At 36.3% G+C, this 27,281-nt stretch overlaps 1 protein-coding gene across 3 annotated transcripts in view; it reads left to right on the top strand.

Annotated features, from left to right (window-relative positions):
• LOC112694094 (acidic repeat-containing protein-like) overlaps window positions 1–27,281 on the top strand; it is a 39,957-nt gene that overhangs the window by 8,889 nt on the left and 3,787 nt on the right. For 2 of the 3 annotated variants that reach the window (XM_025569461.1, XM_025569463.1), the window contains 5 exons: window positions 16,495–16,711; window positions 19,948–20,155; window positions 20,335–20,493; window positions 23,758–23,892; window positions 26,534–26,691. In XM_025569461.1, the coding sequence (XP_025425246.1) occupies window positions 16,495–16,711; window positions 19,948–20,155; window positions 20,335–20,493; window positions 23,758–23,892; window positions 26,534–26,686 (872 nt within the window). In that variant the 3' untranslated portion in view covers window positions 26,687–26,691. The remainder of the gene's footprint in view (window positions 1–16,494; window positions 16,712–19,947; window positions 20,156–20,334; window positions 20,494–23,757; window positions 23,893–26,533; window positions 26,692–27,281) is intronic. The other variant, XM_025569462.1, reaches the window with a different exon arrangement.

Here is a 27,281-nt window from a genome sequence, read left to right as displayed (position 1 = left end):
GTACTTGACAGTTTCGTATGATAAAATGAATATTGATAAAAAAACGTAGGTCAATAGATATCGTAATATGCTGAACACACCAATCGACACGTGTTCATACATGTCCGATCCGGCATCATTCCGTCAAAAACCGACCGAGCTCGGATGAAAATCGGCCACTGACAATATTTTTTTGATCGGATAGAGCTCGAAAAGCTCAGATCGGTCTCGGATCGGACGTGTGTGAACATATGCACTGGAAAACAAAAAATTTATATTTCCGAGTACACGGGTGCCCTGACGGATAGGACTCGAAACGGACCCGGACCGAATATGTCCTTAAGAAACAGCTGCGTTGGCGACAAGATGCAGTAGCCCAAGTAACCGTACGATTTAATTAGTTCTGCACAACGACTCGAAACTTACTCGGTTGTCCCTCGTGAGTTTCTTGCACAAAGATACGAAAATAATTTTGTCAAAAACATGTACACAGTTGACCGATAAAAAGAAAACACCGAATCAATCACTCAATTAAATATCGTATAATGTAATGACGCGTACGTAGATTAATTATGATTATTATTATTTTATTGTAATCCGTTATTCTCCTAACCCGAATGACTCTCACGTCACGCAGTGACTTTTTCAACTCGCCAAGCACGTGAATTTCCTATAAATAAACTAATATTTCCATAGCGAAATGTGTAATATACACTAATTGTAATAATAATTCTAGTGTGATATAATTGCAACTAAATTATGTTCCACGAACGGGACATCGTTAAATTTAACCTAAAACCAATTCTAATAGTATAGTAATCTCGTTCAGAGGTAAAATTACAACATTTCTACTTGGTAGAACCGTTAGCGAGCGCAAACGTTATAACCAGTTATGAACCGACCCAACATATCATGTTCATATTTCGACGGATCTAGATGGCCATCGTCCGACCGCGGTATATTATCCGTACGTACGCAGTTGTAATTACAACTGTTAACTCGTGGTATTATAGTTATAACTTTTCCTTTGAAGGACCTGTTATCGAACACCACGTTTGTGATTTCGTCCTGCGCACGCCGTCTCTCCTATGTATACACAGACGACGTCAAACGCAGGCGCCGTCCGATTTTCACCGCTGTACAATCATATTAATTTCTTTCCTCCACACTATCACACTAGTCGGTTGATAAATGAAAGGCGTTTAATTTTGGTCTCGTGATACTGCGGCCCCCACCGGATCAATGGCGGTATTGTATTAAATGTACGCGATATTGGCCACGGGTACGGTTAAATCAAACGTTTAAGGTTTAAACGGAAATTTTCGACCACGAAACGGCCGAACCGAACGCTATTCCGATAACGTATAGTAGCGTTGAGTTGAGACGAAAAACATCGCGACCGAACGACATGTTTTATGCGTGCACAGCAACGATAACGCCACCGCATGGAAAAACGAGCGATGACTCGGACAAACCATCGTAGAAAGTCACTCTTCGTCTCGTGGATTTCGCGTCGCCTAGTCCGTCTTAGCCGCGGTCTCCCGTCCGCACGCGTTTGCCACGTACCATATCGTGCTATAGACGTGCGCAGGACACGAAAATCCGTCGTGAGATTCCTCTTACGGGACGCGCTTCCGATATATTATTCCGTCACCGCTTCGCACGTGTACACGTTTCTGCGTATATGCTCGAGACGAGCCGGACACGGTGAGGGAAAGATTTGAAAAGAGAAAGAGTCGCACGCACTCGGACACGTGCGCGCGCATATCCGTCTGCATAAATAATTGTTATTACTATTATTATTAATGTCGTCCTTAATCCCCCCGGTGTCCGACAACGGTACTCCAGAAACCTATATCCGGATGCGCGCGCGTAAAGCCACGTAAACCGTAGACGGGGGCCCCCTCCGAAACAGGTTCAAGGATGTGACCTCGATACCGGTCGCGTCGATATGTGTCGACGACCATGTGGGCGTGCCGACGGTCGTCACCAGGATGCGTCACGAATACGAGCACACGTGTACCGCCGCGTAGAAAGCAACCGGTGCACGCGTCCTGTATGTGGTGTGGCGGGTGCGGTGCACGTCCGATGGTATTGTAACGATCGGACGAAAATCGTTTCTCCAGAAAACTGGTACTTTCTAAAACCGACCTGCGGCACCCGAAACCGTCCCCCGGGGAAATTTCTCTCCGCGCATCAACTGCGTACTGTTATTGTTCACAGGTAGTCGTTTTTTTCTTCTTTTTTTCTCTCCACTCCTTCGCTTTCTTCGCCCCGTTTTGCGTCCGAGCGCGCGCAACTTTGAACGCGTTTCGATTCTTTCGCTTCCCTCCGCTACGTATACAATTATTTCTATTATTATACAGGAAAAAAACCGGACGCGGCCCGGGAAACCTGTCCCGTCGAATAGGGATTCGAGCACCGTCACGAACAATAATAATGTTCGTCAAGCTAACCCGAAACCTATCTATAACGAAACGGCTGTGCCGCACGATTCCGTCTTAGGCCACTACGGTTTGTGCCAGCAGGTGCAATGCACATACACGCGCGACAAGTCTGTCTAAACACCACTATTATTTTATCGGTAATATTAATTTTCATAAAAATACGTTATATTTTTATCGCCGAAACGGAGATGGAGGACTCGTGCGAATCATTGTTTGCTGACGGCGTACTAGCGAACAATAGCGCCGAACGAGCTATGGGCGACGACTGGATTCGACTGTGACGTTGTAATAATGATAGTAATGATTTGTGATATTGGCTTTAGTTTGTGTGTAAGACATGAACCGGAGACAAACGCAAAGAACTTGGTTTCGATTATTATCATTATAGCTACCGTGACGTGTGTTTACCGTTCAACAGTGGTTTGCGACTGAGTATAATAACACGTCATATTACTGTCATATCGACAAACCGTTGTCCGCGTATTCATTACACTACCAAAACGATATGTTGACTTCGATTCGACCACAAAACTTTCTCGTAATAACTATTCATGTTTCGGTATCGTTCAAATTTACAAGTAAACATGTGAACGCTATTGACGTATCGTAATATTACACCGTTAACAGTTTTCTTTGAAATTCAAACCGCAACGTGTTTTACGTCATTTTTACGGACAAACGGTTCGTGTTTTATTAAATTTAGATCTCGCAGCCCATCACAGTGATCGTTCGAATTCGCATTGTTTGCGTGTGCTTATCGTGCGCAGATAACTTGATAGTAATGTTACGATATTGATGGATTTATTCTAGAAGTGTTTGCATTTATATATACGAGGTTAGAGGGAAAGAACCGATGAGTTTTTTTTTTTACGAAAAAACTCTCAATTTTTTTTGGCTCGAACGATGTATGTAAAAATACGTTCAACTATGATAGCGTTATTCAAAGAAAATCGTCATGACGCTTACATGTACCGTTTTTTCAGGTATTTATTTATTTTTTCAGATTCATGTACTCAACGTGAACGTTTTTCCTATTTTCATTAAAATCTGCATATTTCATTATAATTCTCGGAAAATAAAACGCGATATGTGTTATATATTTATACTTTTCTATGTGAAATATGTCCGAGTAAAACACAATTTAATATTGATGGATTGCCTTATTAAATATGTGTTTTATACGTTTATATATTATTATTATTATTATTATTATTATTATATTTTTAGTAGGATTTGATAGCCAAGGTTTTTTTTAAACCAAAACCGCACCAAACCTTAAAACACCGTACAATAGTGTAATAGCATCGAGGATAACAGTCATATACTTATAATAAGTATATTGTATTAAATAAAAATAATACAAACGGTTTTGTGGCTCGGGTCGGTGAAAGAAGCTCAACTCGAAACGCATGACGTTAGGCACACGCGTAGATGCATGGACTGTTTAACAGTCGTATAGTACAACCACTGCGTGGCTAGATTATCAACTCGTTCGGCCTTAAGCTAACTGGCTGATGCGTAATAAGTACTCTCGGCTACACGGTTTCACGGTTGAAAACAATAGCGTGGATAACACGACGATCACTATAATCTTCGTAATGATTTCTCTTTTTATCGAGAAAAAATAAATGCGTAAAATAATGATGTTTATTTTTTTCTACACCTACACACTTTCCAAATAGTTTATTCTCGAAAAGTCTTGAAAACGAAAACCGAGAAAGATACACAGATATAGAACGAGAATGAGAGAGATTGAGGAGGGGAGGGAGAGGGTGAGAGAGTAAAGGGAACAAAAAACGTTTTCTTCCGGAGTTCCCTAGGGTTATTTCTATTAGGATACTTTTGGCCGCAGCTCTCGCGGTTATCTTCGATTTACGTGCGTCGTAGGAGGCGCGGCTAGGTTATCCGGACTCTGAATGGCGAAGGGTCTCCGGTCATGACATCAATACACCTCTGCATACGTGCACACGCGTACATAGTGCATTGTGTATGTATGTATGTACACTCGTGTACACGTTGAACACGTATGCAAACGATAAGTTAATCATGTGTAGAGGAGGTTACCTAGGATGCCGCGGCAAGGACCGACGCGTATGACATTACGGCGTGTAGTTAAAACGATGGAACAGAACGTATTACTTTAATAATAAATCTACCGACACCCTTTCCCTGCCTCACCACCATCACACCTCCGGACGGTCATCATGAATAATTAATAGCGACTTGGCACATATAACGAACCACGCACACGGGCGCGCGCGCGCATAGAAAAAACTTTCTCACATAAATTAATTACAACCAACGTGTTACGCAGTTTAACGTGGAACGGCGTGGCTCACGAACACGAGAAATAGTTATTTTAATAAATCGTCAAGTGGAAAACAAATATCGAACAGAACGCGGGATTCTGGAGTTTATCGTGATGCGTGACGCAATTCAACCGAAATAATCGAGATGGGTTTCGTGGCGTGATCAAGACGTTTTCGGAAGGAATTGACGAGTGCGCAAGAGGATCGCGGTCTCGCGGACATGGTCGGAGTCCGGTCGAACATATTTTGGAGTCGGGTTCGGAGTCAGGGACGTATTTTAGATGAAAGAGCGATCGCCCCCCCCCCCCCCCTGAATTCGTATTTGAGGAATTGATTATATGTGAGATTTTTTTTTTAATGTGGATCATTTTATAAATAAATCAAATTACACGTGGCTGTGAATATTAAATTAGCCTTTTTGTCGGGTCTATACTTAGTGGAAAATCAAATAAAACACAAGCATAACTTTCAAAACACAGACAGGTGTTAAAAAAGAACTACACAAAAGTCGATTCTAAGTGGATTCGGAATATTAAGGATTCACCTGTTTTAAATATTACCAACAATTTTATTTGTAAACTTTGAGTCTGGGTTAAAGAAAAAATTGGAATCTTCCCCCCTCCCCCTATAAGTAAGTCTAAATACGCCCCTGGAGTGCGTGTGCTCGCTAATTTTCCTTCGAATCGTACAACGCTGAAGAGCTCGACAACTCTGACGTGTTCCGACGTGGCCGACACGCGATGGTCTTGCGCCGTTCGTGCGCGCCAGATATGTTAACGAGCCGAACAACAGTTATTGACGGGTCTCTCTTGCCCGTCCCACCGAGTTCCAAAGACGAACTCGGCGCGCCCGTCAACGGTTCGGGTGTGATACCAATGCCGCGAACGCGTTCTTCGTATACGATCAACGCGATACTGTCAGCATTTATTTCAGACGGTTTTGTCCGGGAGGACATTCGAAAAAAGTCTGGGTGCACTGAGTATTACACCGAGAAAAATACGGTTTTGACAATACGATAGTCACCTTTGTCCGTTATCGTTGAACGATGTAATGAAATGCAAAACGTTGTTCTTGGACGTATCATGTGCCGATGTACGTATCGTACGTGTACGTATCAAAAACGGTCGAAAACCGAACCTGTTAACCTTACGTTTATTCCCAAATTTTCCAAAGGGACCGAATTCGGTGATTCTTCTTAGCCGTGCGTAAATCTACCGTTCTGTTTATTGCCCACGCGATCGCTGATTTTCACCGGGAAAAATAATTGTGCAAACAAATCACGGTGTGTTGACTCATTATCCGACGATCGTAGGTCATTCACCGCGGCGGCGGTGACATCGAAATCCCGATTTTCTAATGTTTTTCGATTTTTTTTTTCCAAACCCTCCCGAGGTCGACTGCCCCTCCCCCTCCCCTCCCCTCAGAGAGGATAATCGCTGGGCACGCGCATCGCGTCGAAACGAATCGGTAACCGAACCGACGTACCTGGTCACCTGGGTTTCGCACCTAGAACGCGCGTCCCGGCCATCGTCGACCGTATTTTAATACGTAAATGTATTAAACGTATTTTTATTAAACGGTACACGGCGCGACTCTGGCCGGTGGTATTATTCGAAACGCGAACAACCGTACGGGTCTGGTGCGCGCAGGAATGCTGTTATCGGATTTTAAGGAGGCCAAACTGGTCGCGTACCACTTACGTACGTACACACGCGCGCGCACGTGTATTATTATTAGTATTATAATTATTTCGCGGTGGCCGTCCCATTTCGAGCGCGCGCCAGACGGACGATCATTTATAATTTCGTATGTTTATTCGTGCGCGCACGCACACGCGCCCACCGACCTAGGTCCGTACCGTTATTCCTCGCCGCGGCCGAAACGCAGCTGTAGGGACGGTAAGCTGCAAGCTCGTCCGTCTACCGTCCGACCCGTTCCGAGACGACCTCATCGTAACGGACACGGTCGATCCGGTGACGATATGATCCGATGTCTCGGCAGGGCCGTGTTCAGTGCAAAGCAAGAAGGCATGGTCCAGGGACGCAATTCTAAGAGGGGCGCAAATCTCAACACTGCTTATGTAATATTTTTCACGAAGTACGAAAAATATGTAGTTAAAACAATTTCGTTTGATAAATTTATCTCTATAAAATCAAGAAAGATACCATTATAATATTGTACTGAATAAATTTAAAATCATTTAACACAATTTTAAAACTTTTGAATAAAATCACATGTTTTTTGAATGTATTGGTCGTTTATAATTTAAAGTAATACAAATAGTTATGAATGTTTATTAGTAATTATTTCCTTGTACACTATGTTTTTGTACATGCTTTATGTATCACAAACGATTTTTGTAAAAAAATCCGAATTCCCCATTGGTGGAGGGGAATGCAGTGATTCGCCAGGGGCGCCACCAGACCTCAATATGGCCCTGTGTCTCGGCCGTCGGTGTTGCGGCCGGTGTAGTGTTGCGGTGACCGAAACCGTGTGGCGCGGCCTTTGCACGACGACGTTCGAAAGTCTAACACTAATGCGCGGGCCGGATTTAACGGGTGACCGTCGTAAGAGTCATATCCTACTGCCAAAAGGTCAATGAAAGACGTTTTCGTGTTTATTTGGAAACCATTATAACATTGTCGTTTAATTTTAAAAATTAACAATTCATTTCTATTATAGTTCTAGTTCCGCGCCTACACTCGTAGTCGACAAATTCACCAACTCATTCGGTCGCGTAAACATAAGTCACGCAGAATCAGTGTTTAACTAACTGCGCGCACCTAATACGGTTTTCATTCCTAACAAGTATTTAACGACTTTTCGCAGCAATTTCAATCACTTTTATAAAAAATGTTTCCCTAGTATGTAGATTTGATTTGTAGGTACATATGTTGAGAGGTGAACTTTCAGACAAAGAACTAAGGTCTTGAGAATTAGTAATCAACAAGTCTACTACTTATTTTTCATATGTCCCAAATTAGTTTTTTCATTTAAAAAACCCTGTGATTGACGGAAAAAGTAATATCGCGTTAGTAACAATGAAAACTCGTTGATAATGTAATTTCGCATTAACCGAATTTATTTATTTCTTTATTTATTTACATATATCTATTCAAAAACTCATTTATATACTTGTTTTATTATTTTTGTTGCTTTATAGTGTGTTAATATATTATAGCCGATGTCACATGCAAAATAAATAAACGAACAGTGCCGTATATTTACTATACGATACAACTAACAACTATGCGAAAAATATGAAGATAAGTTCTGGATGTTTCTTAAATCACAGAGCAATCGATCGCAGTTTTTTCAACGAACCATGACTCGGATCCGTATGAATATAATGATAATAATATCGTTTTCTTTTTTTTTTTTTTTCATGGTATGGGGGTAAATTTGCTCGTAAATCATATTCGACTTTTCACATGCCCTTTGCACATGCTCACCTTACCAAAAAAGTATACTCGTGTGCAAGGCATGATGTATGCATATTGTATACAGTATAGCACTATACCGATCGTTATTGGAATTCGACTATCTTTTTCTAACGTAATACTCTATATTTTATACGTGAACGATGTGACGAAAATTTTCCTGGAAATTGATGACACTTTTACATTTCATTTTGGCCGTGAATAAGCGTGATTCGCAATACGGTGCGACAGTATAAATACAATAAGTGTATGTACACGTTCACACAGGGTCTTTTATTTTACTCTGATGCACTAAAAATGCATCTAATTATCTATCTGTAAAATATTTGAATCTAAATTTAAAAAATCATAATCCTCACGAACACTGCGAATTATGACGAACTATTACAACCATACGAATCGATAAACATAATTACGGCAAACGATAATAATTGTTTTTTAATAAAAAATAAATCTACGATCCGTGTAGTAACCGGAAATTCAAATAAGTCCGTAGCTTTAAAGCAACCCCCCCCCCTCCTTGCCACGAATAATGCGCTTGAACGTTTAAAAACAAATCTAAAACTTGCACTATACGCGTAGTGTAGTTGACATAACGCTTGGTACGCTGCGGCTTTCGATGAGATTTGTTTTCACGTGGACGCGAAAGACCATTCGTAAAATAACCTAATAATCGACTACTTATGACGGTTTCCAACAGCTATTACGTTAAACGCGCAATTTAAACCCAACGCGTACGAACACGGTGAACTCGGTTTAACTAACGTTCGTAGGGGGGCGGTCGGCTACAAAAATGATTACTCCGATTTACACCGCCGGCCGAACCGGAAGCATCGGAAATTAACATTCAATTTGTTCGTATTGAGTGTATACGTGTCGTCGATTCATGATGACAATACCGACCTGTAAACGACTTTGATCACGTCTTGAAACCATACATGCGTCATGCGCGAGCGCGTGCCCAAGAACGTTGACCTATACGTCGCACTGTACACCACGCCGTCAAAATAATAATATAATGTGATATTAATAGAGGTACATAATTTACCGTCGGTGGATTAACGGATCTCCGATACGATAAACCATGGATCGGCATATTATGTTCTATTGTACGCGTCGTATAAGCAATGGTGGCGTATGAAGTGCATGTCGATCGGGGAACGGGTATAAATTGCCGCCAAAAAACGTACAATATCTACATAATTCGAATATGATTTTGTGATGACATTACTGTTATATTTTCAAGTATGCAACTAGTCAGCGATTACTATAATAAAATATATTATTGACAGTCAATAAAATTGATAAATTTATTTCAAAAAATATTCACAAAATATTTAAGTACATAAATTGGTTTATCGATTATATCGATTGATTGTATCGGTGTACTGATTTGTTCGTAGTACGTATATAACAATAAATTTAAAAAAATATTTGAAGTTTAGACAGATTAATGGGTTTGATATAGTAATAGTACGCCGGTATATGCATGTCGAAACTAGGTATGTTTAGGTCTTAGACTATAATACCTATGTATAGTGATGGAGTGGCCAGGGTGACAAAGGAACAATCGCTTCCTGGGCCCTCGGTAATGTCATATTAATAAAAATTATATATACTCGTATACGAAATGAATGTTTTCTGTTTTTATTTGTGCATAACATTGTTGTACAAAAAGCCCAAAAGAGATGAATTGAGCACTATTAACTAAAAATATTTGTTGGTTGAAATGTAATAATTATAAGTCTAGTTGATTCACCCCTCGGCCTCTCAATACCCACCGCTATAGGTATATAATATATGAGTACATAGGATGTAACATAAAAATGTTATAGCGAGTGTTCCAAAGGGTTATTTCGTATAATCAGCGATGTTTAGGTGAATATTATCATGGTTATTTTGAAAAATTGTGAACGGTACACTAGCTATAATTTCAGTCAATTTGCAGGAAAAAAAAATTATCCCGTTCAATCGAAAAAAGACTCGTCTTCATTTCGACCAAAATATTGATCGTGACGGTTTACGATGAGAAGTAGATAGAGTAATACCAAAATAAGTAACGGAAAAATATCTGTCCATTTATTTAATCTGTTTAATTTGTACAGCTTTTAAGGATAAACACATGAGACTTGATTTAATTGTACCACTACAGCTTACGCACTTTGTATTTACTACAGAAAAATAATTATATGCTCGTGGTCGGATCCTTAGTGTCTTATACGTTATTGAACGTTTTCGAAATATTCAATGGGAACATCTCCACGTTAAATAATATAGCTGTCGTGAAAACGCTGGTCGTCAGAAAAAGAAGAAGGTGAGGAATGAATAAATCGGAAAATATTACAATTGAAAAGCCGATCGGGATGAACGGACGTTGCGGAAAATAATGTCCCGGAGTACAGAAAAGTTCATATTACATAATTGTTATCTGACAAAATAACATTACCAATATAACTATTATTAAACCTTTTAAAGCGATGCGACGGTGACGTAAATCTCGGTTATTATTAAACGGAAAACGTCTTCCTGACCTATTCGGAGAACTTCTAATAATGACTTATTACTTTTTGTCGGCAAAATTATTTCATATTTTTTTCTCCTCAGTTATTTTCTATTTTTACGCGATATGATTTATTACTTTTCCAACGCACCACGTACAGGTAGCGTTATTGTTGTACGTGGCACAGTCATCAACTACTACAGCCACGCATCTCTTTCGTCGCATTTCGTCACGCACGATCTTCTCAATGGCCGCTGCGTCATAATTAAATTATAAAACATTCCTTCGCCCCCCCACCTCCATTCTTGACCAGAGGATTCACGTTTCCCTTAAAGTTTTTTCATTTATTTATTTTTTTATTCTTGCACATACCTGTACACAACCACTCAGTTTTTTTCAGTTTTTCACATCGTGTAAATTCTATTCTTTCGAACAATAATATTTATAATAGTTTAATACTGTAATAATAATAATAACAATAATAAATTAAATAAACTATAAATATATATATGTACCAACATTAAATCAGGATTAACCATGAAAAATATTTTCGAGACTTTGTTAAACGTTTTGTTCGAAAGATATTAAATTGTTTTAGTCCTAACGGCTGTGCTGAAATTTATTTGCATAATTGTTTTTATTACTATCTAATTACAACGAGTAAAACTTTTTGGAAGGTTGAAAAACATTGATTAATGGTAAAAAAAATGGTTGCTGGTAATTTTTTATTTTTAACAACGAATAAAAAATATATTGTTAGTTAGCCTGGCACACCACTGCTTTCGAGTAATAAAATTGTGATTACATTATATATATATATATATTTTTTTTTAAATAAAACTCGGAAAGTCGAAGAAAATGGAAAAGTGAAATGCCCATCTTCGTAAGAATCGCTTCTGATGAATTTTTTGTCGGTATAACAGATAAACAAGTAAAAGCACTTGCTAAACGAAAGGAAACAAAATGTTTTATTACTTTTTCGTTAATATTAAAAATTCCGCTAGAAAAGTTTAAAAACTATATTTTTAAAGATTCAACTATTTCTAGTTTCTGATCTGACGAAACACTATAGCAGGATACACGGTGACTTGTGATGCAGATATTTTTAAATGCGAAAAACTGATCGTAAAAATAGTGAAACAAATTTTTTTGCAAAATCAATCAATACATTATACGTGTCCTCGCTTAAAATTTATTCACCGTACCAAGAATTGCATTCATCAAGTATCTAATTACGTATTGTTGTATGGGATTTCTACCTTTATCATACGGCTGTCATTCAATCACTGAAAAACGACAACGGTAACGAAATAGTGATTCGCGACAAAACCCAGTCAATGCGATTTTCGTGAACGATCTCCAAAGTTTTGTCGGATCAAATAATCCCGCGAGAGCCGCTGCAGTTGAAAACATGATAATATTGTAATATTAAAAGTACATGACACCTACCGTATACTTGGTGTACGGTGGGCAACGTCACCAGTGTCTGCCGTCCGGTTAATGTTTACTGTGACGTGTCTACGTGCAGAGGACGAAATATTTAACTTTGCTGGACGTTATTAATCTTTTCTCGACGGGCCAACGTATTAAACGTTTGCCCACTGAGTGTGAAACGGATACCGGCTCTGACACAAAGGCACGCGCGTCATAAACAAACGGACTGATCTACCCGTTGCCCTTCGAGCACGCTTTTACCGTTGTCATTCTTATTAGAATTATAATGTCTCGTAATATATTTGTAGGTACACTTTTAGAAACTCCGCAAGACTAGGCGAGTACGGTTGATAATGTTTTTTTTTTCTTAATATTTTCACCTCGCAACTTTTTAAACTGAAAACCCGATACGAATCACGGTACTCTAGACACGTACTTTTTTGATTATTGTCAGTAATTCAAATCAAAAATATTCAGAAGTATATATTATGATGTTGACTTAGCCCGGCAAACATATTTTACATTTTTTTTTTTTTTTTTGATACCCTACGTAACTTAATATTTTGCCGAGACTTCAATACTATTTCAATACTTAATTTGAAGCCGGGTAATACTGAAAATTCGATAGTGTTGTATTATTTTAATAACGTTTAAGGTTTAGAACACGAATAACTCACAAATGTTTATGATTTTTAATTTGTTTGTTATATTTTACATGAAGTTTATTTTTCGTCATTTTTTCGATCATTGCTTTCGAACACGTACGAATAAATACGATTAAAACCACAAAAAATTAACACTTAGATCAAAATATCTTATCGAATTTTTTTCTTGATATCAAACTTCGCTCAGCCGATACATGTAATATGAATTACGCTGAAAAACGTCTACCGTGACTAAGCATACGAATAAACCATTTGATTTGCTTTGTTTTATACTATTAATACCTGCCATGTGCAATTAATGTACGGATACAGACATACAAATTTTATTTTTTGAAGATCTTAGGTACCTAGTGCATATATTCTTGAATATTGCAAAGATTAAAAAAACTTCCGTACGGTACATTGGAACACAGTTTTATTTAGATGATTATTTCGATAACATTTTATTCCGTTCAACCGTTTGAAAATCGAGAACATATTAATAGATATGATAATGCAAATTTAAATTGTATTTGAATAATTTATAACCTTGATCATATTCACTGTATTTAGAGCATACATTGCTTCGAGTATTGTATAATATTTCAAAATTATCATGTATATAAGAAATAGATAAAAATGCAAACTTAAACAGTTAAAACGTTCAATTGCTCCAAACTTAAGAGCGCAATTAATTTGAACAATACATCGGTGCAAACATTTTTAATTAAAATAGTGATTTTATAATTTATTCAAAAAAATTATGAAGGTATTTGTTTGAATAACTATAACGAGCGGAACATATTTTATCCACTCTCCGCGTAAGTTATTATTTTACAACGTCTTTAAATAGCTAATATAATTATGATATACGCCGACATACACACTTTGTTATTCGTTTCTGACCAAGTAGACATTGTTATAATGCCACTACTATCGTGTTGAGTATATTATCTCCACCAGTGACACAACATGGTGGATTTTCAAATGTATAACCCCCTCCCCTTAAAATAAATCTTGGTTGCGACACTTATATCCATCACCAATAATTATATGTATGGTAATTTGTCTCCTGATCTATACAACTTAAGGCATTAATCGTGCACGTTTCCGAAAGTTTTTTGGAAAAAAAAATCGTTATCGAAATACACCGATATTCTTCAAACGCATTGCACAATGTTACGGACGAAATAATTAATTTACGTTGGTATTCGTGATGTTCGAACATTTTCTGGTCGAATATCGGCCATGTGATTGTATTTAGAAGTTCGATCAATTAAACATCGATGCTCAAATGTTTACACGTTTCACAAACATTTCGGTTCACCTTCTGGTGTCCATCCTCCCTCATAAATGGGATAAAAAAAACTACTACGATGTACAACGTGCGAATAATATCTATTTGCGTTTGTGTTTGTGTGTGCTTGTGTACAGAAGGCATTTATTTTTCGTTCGTAAACGTGTGTTATCCAAAGATAGGAAACTGTAGCAACGGCGGAGGTAGCGGTTCATGATTAACACCTGTGGACCGTGAATTTCTGGCTGTAGGGTATATTCCATTAAGCAGAGTTGTCTCGCGAGGATCAACAAATCCCATACGAATTACGAATCCTCGTACTACCAATACATACACTTAGATGTATAGTTACATCGAATTAAATTAATACACCGATCACATAAGAAATTTTACAGTAACAATAACGACTACATTTATGGCTAGCTTCATCGATTTTATTTGAAACCGTTTTTACATCGAATGCGACTCAAAACCAACAAAAAAAAATGTTCTAAATAGGTTTTGACATTTTTTTAAACATTTATATCTTATAACTGAAATATATGTATTTTAGAAAACAATATACTCTCTCGACATATTTCAAGGGATTTACAAGGTAGTTTTATTCCACATGAACGAAAACCATCAGCATCTTGTAATGTCTGTAAATTAACTTAGAAACTAATAGGTAACTCAACTGCCAAAATTATATACTGTTATCCAGATAATTATGTAATGTTTAGAATCGCTTGGAGTGCGTATGGAGTAGGTCAGAACGAATAAGCAAATCAGTCAATCCAAATCTAGTTCTAAAGTGTGTTGTTTGTATATACAAAAGCACCAATAAGTGTGAAAAATGAAAAAAAAAATGTGTGTTTCGTTAACAACAAAATCATGTTTCAATACCAGATTGATATGCCAAAATATTTTAATCGTACCTGAAAATGTCACAAATGCAGATTATAGAGTATTTAAAATGTTCGAAAACTTTAACTTTTTTCCTGTGTGAACCCGTCTGCAATCTTTTCAAATATTTTGTACTCAACTAATATATATTTCTTACTGGTGGGCGCGAAACGTTTTCACATTTACCGGGTTATAATGATATGGTAATAATAAGCACCAAGCGGGGTGTACCACGCGTATTTCGTCGTCGAGATGTTATTACGGCAATGACGGCAGTGAACGTATGGGCAAAACGATGATTATTTCTTACCAAAATGAAAGAGAAAAAAAACAGATCTCAGGGCATCGCGCCGAATCGATTACATACAAATTATTTGCTCCAAGAAAATTATATTTTCTAAGAATAAAAATAAATTACAGATTTATTACATTATTTTTGTTAAATTTTAGTAATTCTTAGTAAAACACAAGCAGCAATTGCTTCATCGGTCAAAACATTTCTTTCCTTCGATTTAATTTAATTCATTATGGCGAATAAGCTTTCACGAACATAAGTTGACGAAAAATATGAAAGTATAAGGAATATTGTCGTTTTAAAATTACATATACTCGAAATTTGGTTTTTTTTTTAATTTCTTATAACCAACATTTTATTAAAAGTATACTTTTTTCTTTTCATTTTTTTTTTTTTGTGGAAAATTTTTAATAATTTCAACTTTTTGCACGTGCTATTAAAATTTGGTCAAGGTGCATCTTTGGTACGTGTGCCATAAATTCGCCACCCCTGCTATAGTATACACAGCGGTAGAGGTCTAAAGTGTTTTTCGAGTAGTCGACTTTCGCGGTGCCCCGCTAGCTTGCAGGAATCATAACCAGTATAAACACGATACGAATTCGATGCTAAAATATTTAGATAATAAGTGTACCGACTGTGATCTCTCAGTTGAAATGAGATTTCAAATTCCCGCTACTCTGTGACCATTTGTTTTTTCTTTTGTTGTGACACATAAACGGCAAAAACGATATCAGACGATGGTCTGGGCGCTGTGCGTGGCGCGACCAACACACTATATTACATTAAATGGAACGGAGGGCTTCTAATCAGGGCCGTCGCAAGGTTTTTCGGGGCTTATTTAATTAATTAATTTGGGGGCCCTTCGGCAATAATAATAAGATATAATAAACAAAATACTCACTGAGAATAACAAAATTCTTGTAAACATGTTTTTCCTAACCTTAACCAATCAAGCTCATTTAAATTTATGTACTGCATTACATACTTATATAATAGGATTGAATATTATTCCTATTATTTATAATTTAATCGCTTAATGTAATCGGACAAGTCACTACATGCTCACACGCGCGCCACTTTAATCGCCGACACGCAGCGTGTAAAATTGCTCGGTATAATCAAGGCTTTATTATTAATTATTGTACTTCAAGACTTTATGGGAAATCCCTAAACAATTTTTTTAACAATGGGGCTTGGATCAAAATTATCCCATTACCACACCCTCTGAACGGCCCTACTTCTTACTAATCATTCGGTACTTTAGGTGCGATGAACAACAATAACCCGGTCACCTTGCCGCCGTCGTACATCACCAAGTACAACAGGTTCGTGGACAATATACTTGGCCGTATCAACAAGATACTGAGGAAGAACTACGATCCGGTCAACGTTCGCCTGCAAACGCCTACGCCTACGGACAACAAGAAGAAGGGTACCACGCAAAAACCCAAGAAGAAGAACAAAATCGAGTCCAGAGAGAGGTAACACATTATTGCATTACACTTTCATCGCATATAATATCATGACCCCAGCTGTGTTTTAGGTACCCGCACAGTATTGTAATGTTATAGCATAAGTTTTCAATGTCATTAACTCTCTGCTGCATATTGATATATTGTTGTTGTCTTCACAACGATTCGATTTTATTTTCACCCCTAGGTCATGTTAAATCTCATTTGACCTTAGTATCCTATTATATAGCAAATTATGTTACTGGATAAAATTTGCCGCACTGATTGCATATTATACTAATATTATAATCCGTATTAAATTTGATATTTATCTCGGAGTATCAGAACAATGATTATCGATAGCGATAACGCGTTATTAGTATTTGCGGTGTACGTCGAATGATCACGGATTTAGTCGAGTGAAATTATCCAGACTAGTTTTAATATCATCGTGCAAGTAAATATAGTTGTTAGCGTATTTTAGTTGGAAACGCGAAATTTGACCGGAGATGTAAAAGCTAATAAAATATCGCTCATACGTTATATGTCAACTTTCCATAAAAATCAAATAAAAACTTTCCATCTTAGCGTGTTCATGCACATACATTATAACTTTCTATTTTTAATGGTCGCGCCTGTCATAAATATTACGGACGGGCTTTTAAATCATTTCTTACTCGTTATTCAAATATGATTGACATCAAAATACGGATGTACTAAAGCATTTGGAGACAGAAAATAATATAAATAGATAGTACTGATCCAATACGCTGCACAAATTCAGTAAACAGCCGTAGCCATTCACTTTTACTTACATAATTTTAAAACATAAAGTATTTTTTTTTTAAATAAATATTTTTGTAGAAATTCTTCAAACAAAATATGCATATATATATATATGTGTGTGTGTGTGTGTGTGTAAAACCTTATTGAGACGAATTATTACTGTAACCAAAATTCTTAATAAGCTTAATAATTCTTTATAATATAATATATTAGTGCTAAAATAATATATGACCAATAATATTATAAAAAGTTTCAAAGACAGGTATAAAATGCTAATCTAATACTTGACCACTTACCAGTTTAATACGTCATACTCAACATTTTTATGATTAAAATCGAACTTTGATTGGCTATACCAAGATGTACTCTTTGGAATGCGGATACGTGGCACGACAGCCTTCTCTTAAGTTTACCTATACTTCAGACCATTATGCCAACATTTCAGGCATGCTATAATTACAAAGTAATTTTCCAGAAATTGTCACCACACATTTTATGGTTTTGTAACAGAAATTCTATTGTCTCGTCACACAATATGGCAAATATGTTTAATGAATCTTTCTTCCTCTCTCACTCTCACTGTGCTTATCATGTATGCATTTTATGTCTGTGGCTTCTAACGATTACATTCGAATTTTCATTTCAGGTATTTTACAGTCGTATTTTGTGCTATGACGGCGGCACGTGTTCGTATAAATTTGCTTTATAGCAACATTAAGACCAACAGTAGTTTTTAAAACGCGCGTATCAAATTCGATTTGATACGACATTGTAATGTTTTTGAGGATTTAAGTGTGTGCTTTAAAGTGCACAAACGTTTAAGAAAACCAATTACTGCTCACAATAGTTGTACAGTCGAGACATGATAACAAATTCGTCATGAACGTTTTACATCTGTTCAAAAAACAACAATGTGCACAGTTGTAATGCATATAAAACACGTAAACATTACAACATTTTCAGATACACATTTAGATCATCGATGGATACTATCGTTTAATACTTAAATACGAGCATTAAGATTAGGTCTTATTCGCCAAGACTGATTACGTGAATCAAAAGAAATATTCAATAATATTGATAGTAATGTTACACGATTATATTATCCAATATAAATTTGAATGCTTTACGATAAATTTTAATTATTTTTTTACCATTCGTTATTGTGTTCGCAAATAGCGTTCCAAATTAATTAATGTTGAATGATTACTTTCACATTTTATTTATATAATTTTTTTTCAATACATTTATCATCATTTTCAAACGAACATGAAACATTTGTAATACAAAATTGCTCGCTATGATCATTGAATTTACAAAAAAATAAACCATAAATACACGTGATAAACTTGATTACCTTTCTCTGAAATCGTTCAAAATTATGCATGTTTTGTTTCTTGAAATGCGTAATTTTAGATTTCGTTCAATCGATTTTACGTGGACTGATCGTAAAAAAACGTAAAACAAAGTATCGTAAACATTTTTAATTCATTACTTGGTAATAATTAAAAAAGTATTAATAAGTGAAAAAGATAAAAACAAATATGTTTTTTTTTTTTTATCTGTGTTATACGAAATGAAAAATCGTTTTTTCGCATAACTATTACGTTTAGACTTTATATTTTCCAGTTACCTGCTCCCTAGGGATTAATTTTATCATGAATAGTATTTATTGCTCCGCGGAGAAATGTGTATAATATTATATTTCCACCTGTTGCCCCCAAACACTTTTGTAATACGTGTAGCACAACGTTGTGCTCGTAAATGTTCAATCTTAATGTATCCAAAACGATGTGTTCCCAACAAAACCCAGCCCTGCGATATTTTAGGACGTGCGTGCATAACGAATGGTGGCGGTTGACGCGTGGAGAACACGGTTTACAGATTTTAAACACTTTTTATAATTATTCCTTATTTTTTTATATTTCTTCTTAGGTTTAAGCGTCACAAACAATATCGAAACTGCATACCACATATCGTCTCGAGTAAAATATTTACCATAGAGCAGCGCCAGCGTGAATTTTGAGCGTATAAATAGTGTTGGCGAAGAAAAGGCAAAAGTCCGCCCGCGTGGAGGTTTATTAGTGTTTTACTAGACAATTTAGTTTCACCCATTGAACAGCTTGTAGGCAATATGATTTTCATCAAAAACAAAAGTGCAATATCAATTTAGCCAGACCAAGGACTCAGTAATTCAAGCGGAACTCTCTGCGTCACCCAAAACGTACAATACTTCTCTCTTCGTCCGTTTGATGGAGTTTCGCTGTTATTACTATTCGTTTATTTTCATTGTTCGCTCCCATTCGACTGAACGGAAAACGCTGTGATCTTTTAACGTACATACACCGTCGATATTTTATTTAATTATATTTATATAAACAATGCAATTTCATTTTCCAGTGTTTCAACTGAACGCGCGCGTGAACGTAATGATAAACCTATGTCTTAATACGAGATTGATGATATTTTTATTTTTCAAGCGTCCAACCGACAAACGTGTCGCCGACGGCCAAACACACCGGTGCTCCGGTATCCGCGGTACCGGATAAGTCAACAGGTGTGGTCACCGCGGTACAAGAATCAACATCGACGAACGGCACATCAACCCGGGCGCAACGCAAGCACCACAAGCACGGCAGGAAGTCCAGAGCACAGAGCAGCAAGCCCGCGAAAGGCACCAAAAACAAGGTAAACATAACGAAAAACGTATTGCGTGTAGGCCCGTAAAAAAATACCTACAAATCAAATTATATGACAAATTATAATTATAATGACCAAATTATCCCAAACGTCGTGAACCGTTTTAGACGGTTTAGATTCTGCCGTCGGACATTCGACGATTGTTGTTGATAATAATTCGTTTTCAGCCCGCCGCCAAGCCCAGTCCGCCTAGAGCCAGAGCCACGATGTACGGACTGAGCACTTTGCGCCGTGACGGAGATGTTATCGTGAACGTGATGAACACCCACACGACGGTGAAAACCAAGTTTTTGGTCGGACCACTCACGTTGAAAGTCGAAAAAGAGGTACCGGATATTGTTTCCTCTATCCGAAAATTATTTCACAACTATATTGTATTACATATTGCATCGTTTGTGTAATAGTATATTACGCGCATCGCTCGAACAGTAACGATCATTAAATACACCGTATTACGGTGAAATCTTGTGTATTCGACAGAAACGAACGCGGGAAAACGTTTGGAGGAGGGTTGAAAAAATGTAAAATGTCTATGAATATTATGTTTTATTACTCGTTGTATGACATATATATATATATATATATATATATATTATTTGCAAGTATCATGAAAAAAATTGAATTAAATATTCAATTTGTAGGCCCGGTCATTTTTTCTAAAAATTTTTCTAATATTACGATGAGAGAGGTTGAAATCTTAATCCTCCTGTGTTCGCATATGGTATTAGGAAAACTGTCACGCTCATACTCACTCTCTCTCTCTCACACACACACGTATTTACACTATTATACACTTATATGATACATGTACCTCATGTTGAAATTAAATTCTCGTACGAAATACCCGTTGCATAATATATTATAAATTATTTCACATTATTTATATAAATTATCAGTGAACTATATCATGGTGGTGGTGACGTAAATAAAAGTGAAATACGTACGTGTATATAAAATATCGAAAAGGGTTTAAACACGGAATTATAACTGATCGTGATACATTCCACCATACAAAGTTAAGGTGAGTCCACGTTGCTACTAATTTGAGTGTAATAAAAACATAATGATTTTAAGTGGGTCGATTAGTTGGAATGAAAAAAATTGTGCGACCATCAAAACACAGTTTTTATCCTTTTTTTTTTTTCAAAAAAAAATGACCAAAATAAATAGAACACAAGTAGTTAATAAATAAGTTAATTAGATCCGTTTGATTTATAAAAATTTCATTACCTAATGTTAAAAATGCTATTCTTGACATTGTAGTATTCTATAATATTTTGATAATTCTAAGATTCGTTTTGTTGGTTTATTTAAAATAATATAAAAATTTGAAGTATATCATTTTATTTTTTCTCGTCCGAGTGTATCATAATATAATTTATGTTTATTCAAAACTAACTTAATACTTTATAAAAGTTTGATAAAATAAAAACTAAAACGGTTGGAAATTAAGTACTTTTATTTCAAACTTAATATATTTCTGTGGAAATGATATAATTTTAACTAAGACAATTTTGTGAAATATTAAAAAACAATCTTCCCGAGAAAAGAGGAGGAAAAAACAATAGCTTAAAGTTTCTAAACAGAAAACGCAATATTTCAAGTAGAGTTAGTTTTAAATAAAACATGAACTTATCAACGTGAGCGCGTAGAGTAATATTTTACTTATTACATTTCTAAATGGTACAGCATTTGTCGTACGTAAACTATGAGTTGGTAAGCATATTTTGCTGCTACTGCGCGTATGCGGTAAACGTGGACATTTGTAAATGCAACACGGCTATTTTTCCGATACGACATAATAATATACGAATACACTACATACACACGCGTGTACCTGTACATATTTTATGTTCCTCCGAAACCTTTCGAGATACGCACAAAACTTTTTCGACTGTCTTCATATTTTATTCGTATACATGCGCACAAACATAATTGCGTATTATACAGTTGGAACCGCAGTGGCGCAGTATTCCAACAAGCGATAGTAGCTTCACCCCAATGGCAGAGCGTGCGATTTAATGTTTAAAAGTTTCAGTCATATATTATTTAGGATCCAATACAAATCGTTTATATACTTCGCCTTTATTGCTTTGAACAGTTCAAACAGTACAACTGGATATGCCTTATATGTATATAACGTCAGTATATACACACACACATATATATATATATATATATATATATATATATACAATCGAGAAGCGAATAAGGGATACGATCTGCGCTTTTTCGTACCATCAGTAATAATAATAATAGTAACGTTAAAACTGCTGGTTTCTTAAAGTTTGATAAAAACACTTTATTATATTATTATTAAGCTGTACTGCTATAATGATTTATACCGTGTGTACCGAAACGATCATGTTAAAAGGGATGAAAAAATAATACCATATTGAGAGGGCGGAAAAAAAATAAATTGTACAGAAAAACTGTTTTAATGTAAATTACGTGCGCGTCGGATAAAACGCGTTTCGGGTCTGATACTCTTGATATCATAAATCTAAACGCCGTCACCGCACCGTGACGGTATGAAGATGATGTGTGTGTTTTCATTAACGAGCTGTTGGACAAGTGTATTCATATAACATACACAATAATATACACTCTCGCACTACATTATTCTACAATATTTCTTGAAATCTTACCACCGGACTCGTATACATTACCGTAACTCGCGTACGTGTGCATATTGATCGCGAGATAAAAGACACGGATCGAGTGCAGATGAAACCGTACCCGCGTTCGTTAACTATACAGGGCGATTTCCATTAGAAATCCGTGCTTAGATATTTGAAAGTATATGATGCATTTTGTATGTATTGATTAATAACCGCGAGATACCCCGGGGATAAGTTTGAAAACCCACCTGATCGGTAAGGGTACGTGCAGTATATTTAATAAATCGTACTGCAGTTGTTTTACATCGATGGGTTCAGAGTGCAGCAACTATGCAGTACTATAAGATTTCCATGTCAAAAAATGGAAATTTTTCATTTCAAATAAACCTTATTAATGATAATTATTGACAGATAATTATTGCGATAATATGTAGCGTTAATACAACAGGTTATACAAATTCAGTGTAGTGTAGATATTTAGAAAATAGAAATAATAAACTAGAATCTCGTTTTCCGTATTTCGTACGACATTTGAACGTTGAAATATCTCTAGTAGACGTATTATTTTTTTAGCGAAAATAAACATAATTGTGCTTAAAAATATTTGCTTGTCATCCCAAACACCGTACGAGTACATACTCATACGGTCACGTAGGTAAACACTATATGAAAATTGACCCCGGAGATATTTCTCTATTGAGCCGCCCCGAGAACAAATTCAATTTTTATAATTTACAAAAATATTTACTTTTCAAACGTTTCTATGATATCTTTTTGAGCGGAAAAAATGTCAAGGCCCAAAAAATCCATTAAAACGGTTTAAAGTATTATTCTACACAATACACGTTTATAAATGTAAACGTTAAACGTACATGCGATACAAAATTATACAATCATTACGATAGTTGTGAAATTTGATTATTACTACGGTCGTTTTCATTATGAGTACATATTTTTTTTTCTTTGCAGTTCGGACGAGGTGCCAAAAAGGAACTGAGATCGGCGACTGCCACCACCGGAGAGCTGATCGGCCGGCTCAACATGCGAGTGCTGAACGGTGGCGCTGCCACACTGCATTCGATCCGAGTCCACCAGCCGAAACAAGTACACGAAAATGTTTTCCGACAGACACGGATTAACTACTATAATAATTATTATTATTATTGTCCTTATTATTATTATATTAACACGTCGTGCAACAATGTCAATGTATCGGTGGTGGGTCTAGTTTGCCGGACGGGAATGGACAGGAATGCTACTCGGTTACGTCCGAGTCTTACGCGATTAATTGATACGACACAGCATTATCGTGCGTGCATGTACGAACCTCGCAGTCCTTCGAAAGGGAGAGGAAATCAGACGTTTGTCTGTTTCCTAACCTAACCCTACTAGCGGACATCCGCCGAAAAAGATTTATTATCCTCGGTGCGTTTAAAAAAAAAAAAAAAAAAAAAACGCTTTAGAAAACATCAGAACGTCCGAACCCTCCGATTCCTAGGTTACGCCCGGATCCTAACTTAATGTTTACCCGCAGTAGGTAATTATCCACGATTTACTTGTTTATGTGACGCCCCTACCCACAACAAATATTTCGCCCGGATGCAATAATAGCGTACGACTGAATCCGGCATTGGCTATGTGTCGTCTCGGGAAACACATCTCCGGCATACGTATCGTGTAATATTCATATTCCTGTTTATTACCGCGAACAAGTGCACATTCCGTAACAGATTATTTTCAAATCTCATTCGATACAGTTACAAACGTCCGATTGTGCACTGCCGCCGGAGCGGGAACGCCGATGAAAGAATGGTATACGCACCGGTAAATACGACGGAAACGTTATTCGCATATTATACGCACTGCACCCGAACATTAATATTATATACATATAAGTATTGCGTATGTATGAATGTGTTTTTAGATTCCGAACGGATCGTGGAATTTATTTATTTTCATGGGTTAAGAAAGGATACGGTTGCCGGCCGAAGGTTTTGTGCGAACGAAATCGTCCGTATATTTATACGTTATTGCAAATATAATATACGATTTTTTTTTTTTTTTCACAAGCATAGGCAACGTTACCGTATATATTACTATGCATAATGTGCAATATGTACATCGATGACCGGGAGGCCGAAAGTTGTGCATTCTTGTTTTGCATCCGAAACCGTATTACACACACACACACAAGTCCTCCGGGTAAATCTGGTCCGAGAGGTAGATTTTACCATTATTCAAAAATAATACTAAACGACCGAAATCATCATTTCTCCGTTTCTATGTCTGACGAACATTTATTTCCGTAACTGTATCCGACCTACAAGTAGGATATACTGCGTTTTACGGTGCAAAAATAATAAGGACGTACAGCATAATAATATTATGGTAAATATTTGCCGAGTCACCGAGACTTCAATGGTACAAAAACAATTTAGCATATATTGCCGCGCAACATGTTAATACGATAAAATAACTCGTGGAAATCAACCGGGATCGCAAACAATTTAAATGCCATTGTTTTATACTGTTTTAAAAAGAAGTCGGAATACTATTTCGCAGTAAAATTCGATATAACCATGATTTTGATAACCATTTTAAAAGTCTCTGTCGTATAACTGTCGACGTACCGTAGTTTTATACCATAAAAATATAATTATTTAATGTTCTTTTTATCGAATGATACGTTAATTTCCGCGTTCTTAAAAGAAAACGTGTTCCAAATCTAATTTTTCCCCAATGGTTAAATTGAATTCCTTAAATACGGTTTGAGTTTGAATTGAAACGGAAATACAAAGACAATAGATATCGTAATCAGAATAAAACTAATCTTAAAGAAATATTTTTTAAACAATGAATACTGACTTTAAGTAAATTTTGTGAACTGAAACGCATCTCTTCTGTTTGATTGAAAATTTGAAGAAAAAAAAAACGTTTTCGAGAGTGAAAATAGAATTAGATACGATATTTACGTTCATATCGTCGAAAATAATAAAAAGTTGATTGACGTTATAGGAACGTATAGCCGCTATAGTCTTTAAAAATCCTTTAAGGATCCATTTATATAGTTTTTCATTCTTCGAAAATGGAATTAATACCAGGAATCGTTCCTCGCTCTAATAATATTACATTATAAGCTAGTGCTGAAATCCTTTTGACCGACCGCTTGCCCCGCCATAACGTTACGCAGAGGTGGGACTAGGAATTTTTACGCCCGTGGAAAATGTTAAAATTACGCCCTATCATAGACGAATAATCACATACTCTTCTCGAGAATTTTTCCCATTATTGATATAGAATCATACTTATTGAGTTTTAACTTATCAACACAGTATTTATCAAAGTTAAAAATATCAAATTAGTTGTTAATAATTACAAAAATTACACCCTCTAAAATTTTACACCCGGGGATGAATCCCCGACTTTCACCCCCTAGTTCCGCCCCTGACGGTACATATACGTTATATTATGTAACATTATGACGTGGCTACGGTGAAGTACATTATTTAGTCGAACAATATCGTTACACTGTACGATTGATTACTCGTGATATTTTATCGTAGCAATAACGGAACAGAATCGGAAGAAACTAGTGCGCTCAGGTCCAGTTCCCGTCCGGCCTCCGAACCCACACGCGTCGCTCGTCACGAGAGGCATGGGTGGGCGCGCGCGAGCTTTGTACGTCGTGTTACTTCGGCCACGCTCGGCGAAACGTTTGCCGAACGTTAATTCTTAATGGTTTTAGCTGCAGGTCGAGAGCCCAGACGACCACGACAAGACTAGGGAGTACGTATGGAGACGGTCCAATATGATCGCCCACCTCGTGTCGCAGAAACTGACGTTCGCCACAAAGTCCATGTTGCAACCGGCCCCGCAAAAGACGGCCGCTAAAGCATAATTTAGGTGTGTACACAATATATATCATTCGTACATTCGTAAAACCATCGATGATAAATAGGGTTGTGAATTTAATGCACTAATGAACCTTAAAAAATGCATTGAAAATGTCAAAATAATGCAATAAAATATCCACTTAAAACATAAAAAATGCAATAAAATATGCACTTAAAATGCAAAAAAAATGCAATATAAAATGTCAACAATTATAATATAAAATTCATTGAAAATGGTTTTAATTTAATTTTTATATTTATATTAATATTAGGTACAGGATATTATACATTAGTACATTACGTGCATAAAAAATGTTTATTTGATAAAAAAAAATAATAATAATAAAAATGTTGATTGAATTTGAATTTTCGATACTCAATGCTATTCACCTAAAACATTTTTTATAATTCTTTTATTAGTATTTATTTGGGTTGAAATAATAAAACAAACTTAAATAAATTTATTTTTAGGTAACTTCATTTTTCACTTTCATTTTTAGTCTTTAGAATTTAATTAAAAATACCAGAAAATGAACTAAAAAAGGAAAATATGACATAAAAATGTACAAAAATGATCAAAAAAATTAAAAACGTCAAAAA

Source organism: Sipha flava, unplaced genomic scaffold, assembly GCF_003268045.1.
Source record: "Sipha flava isolate LNK unplaced genomic scaffold, YSA_version1 123_pilon_pilon, whole genome shotgun sequence".
In the NCBI taxonomy this organism is placed as follows: domain Eukaryota; kingdom Metazoa; phylum Arthropoda; class Insecta; order Hemiptera; family Aphididae; genus Sipha; species Sipha flava.
The sequence above is the reverse complement of the archived record's forward strand: the minus strand, read 5'-3'. Positions and strand labels throughout refer to the sequence as shown.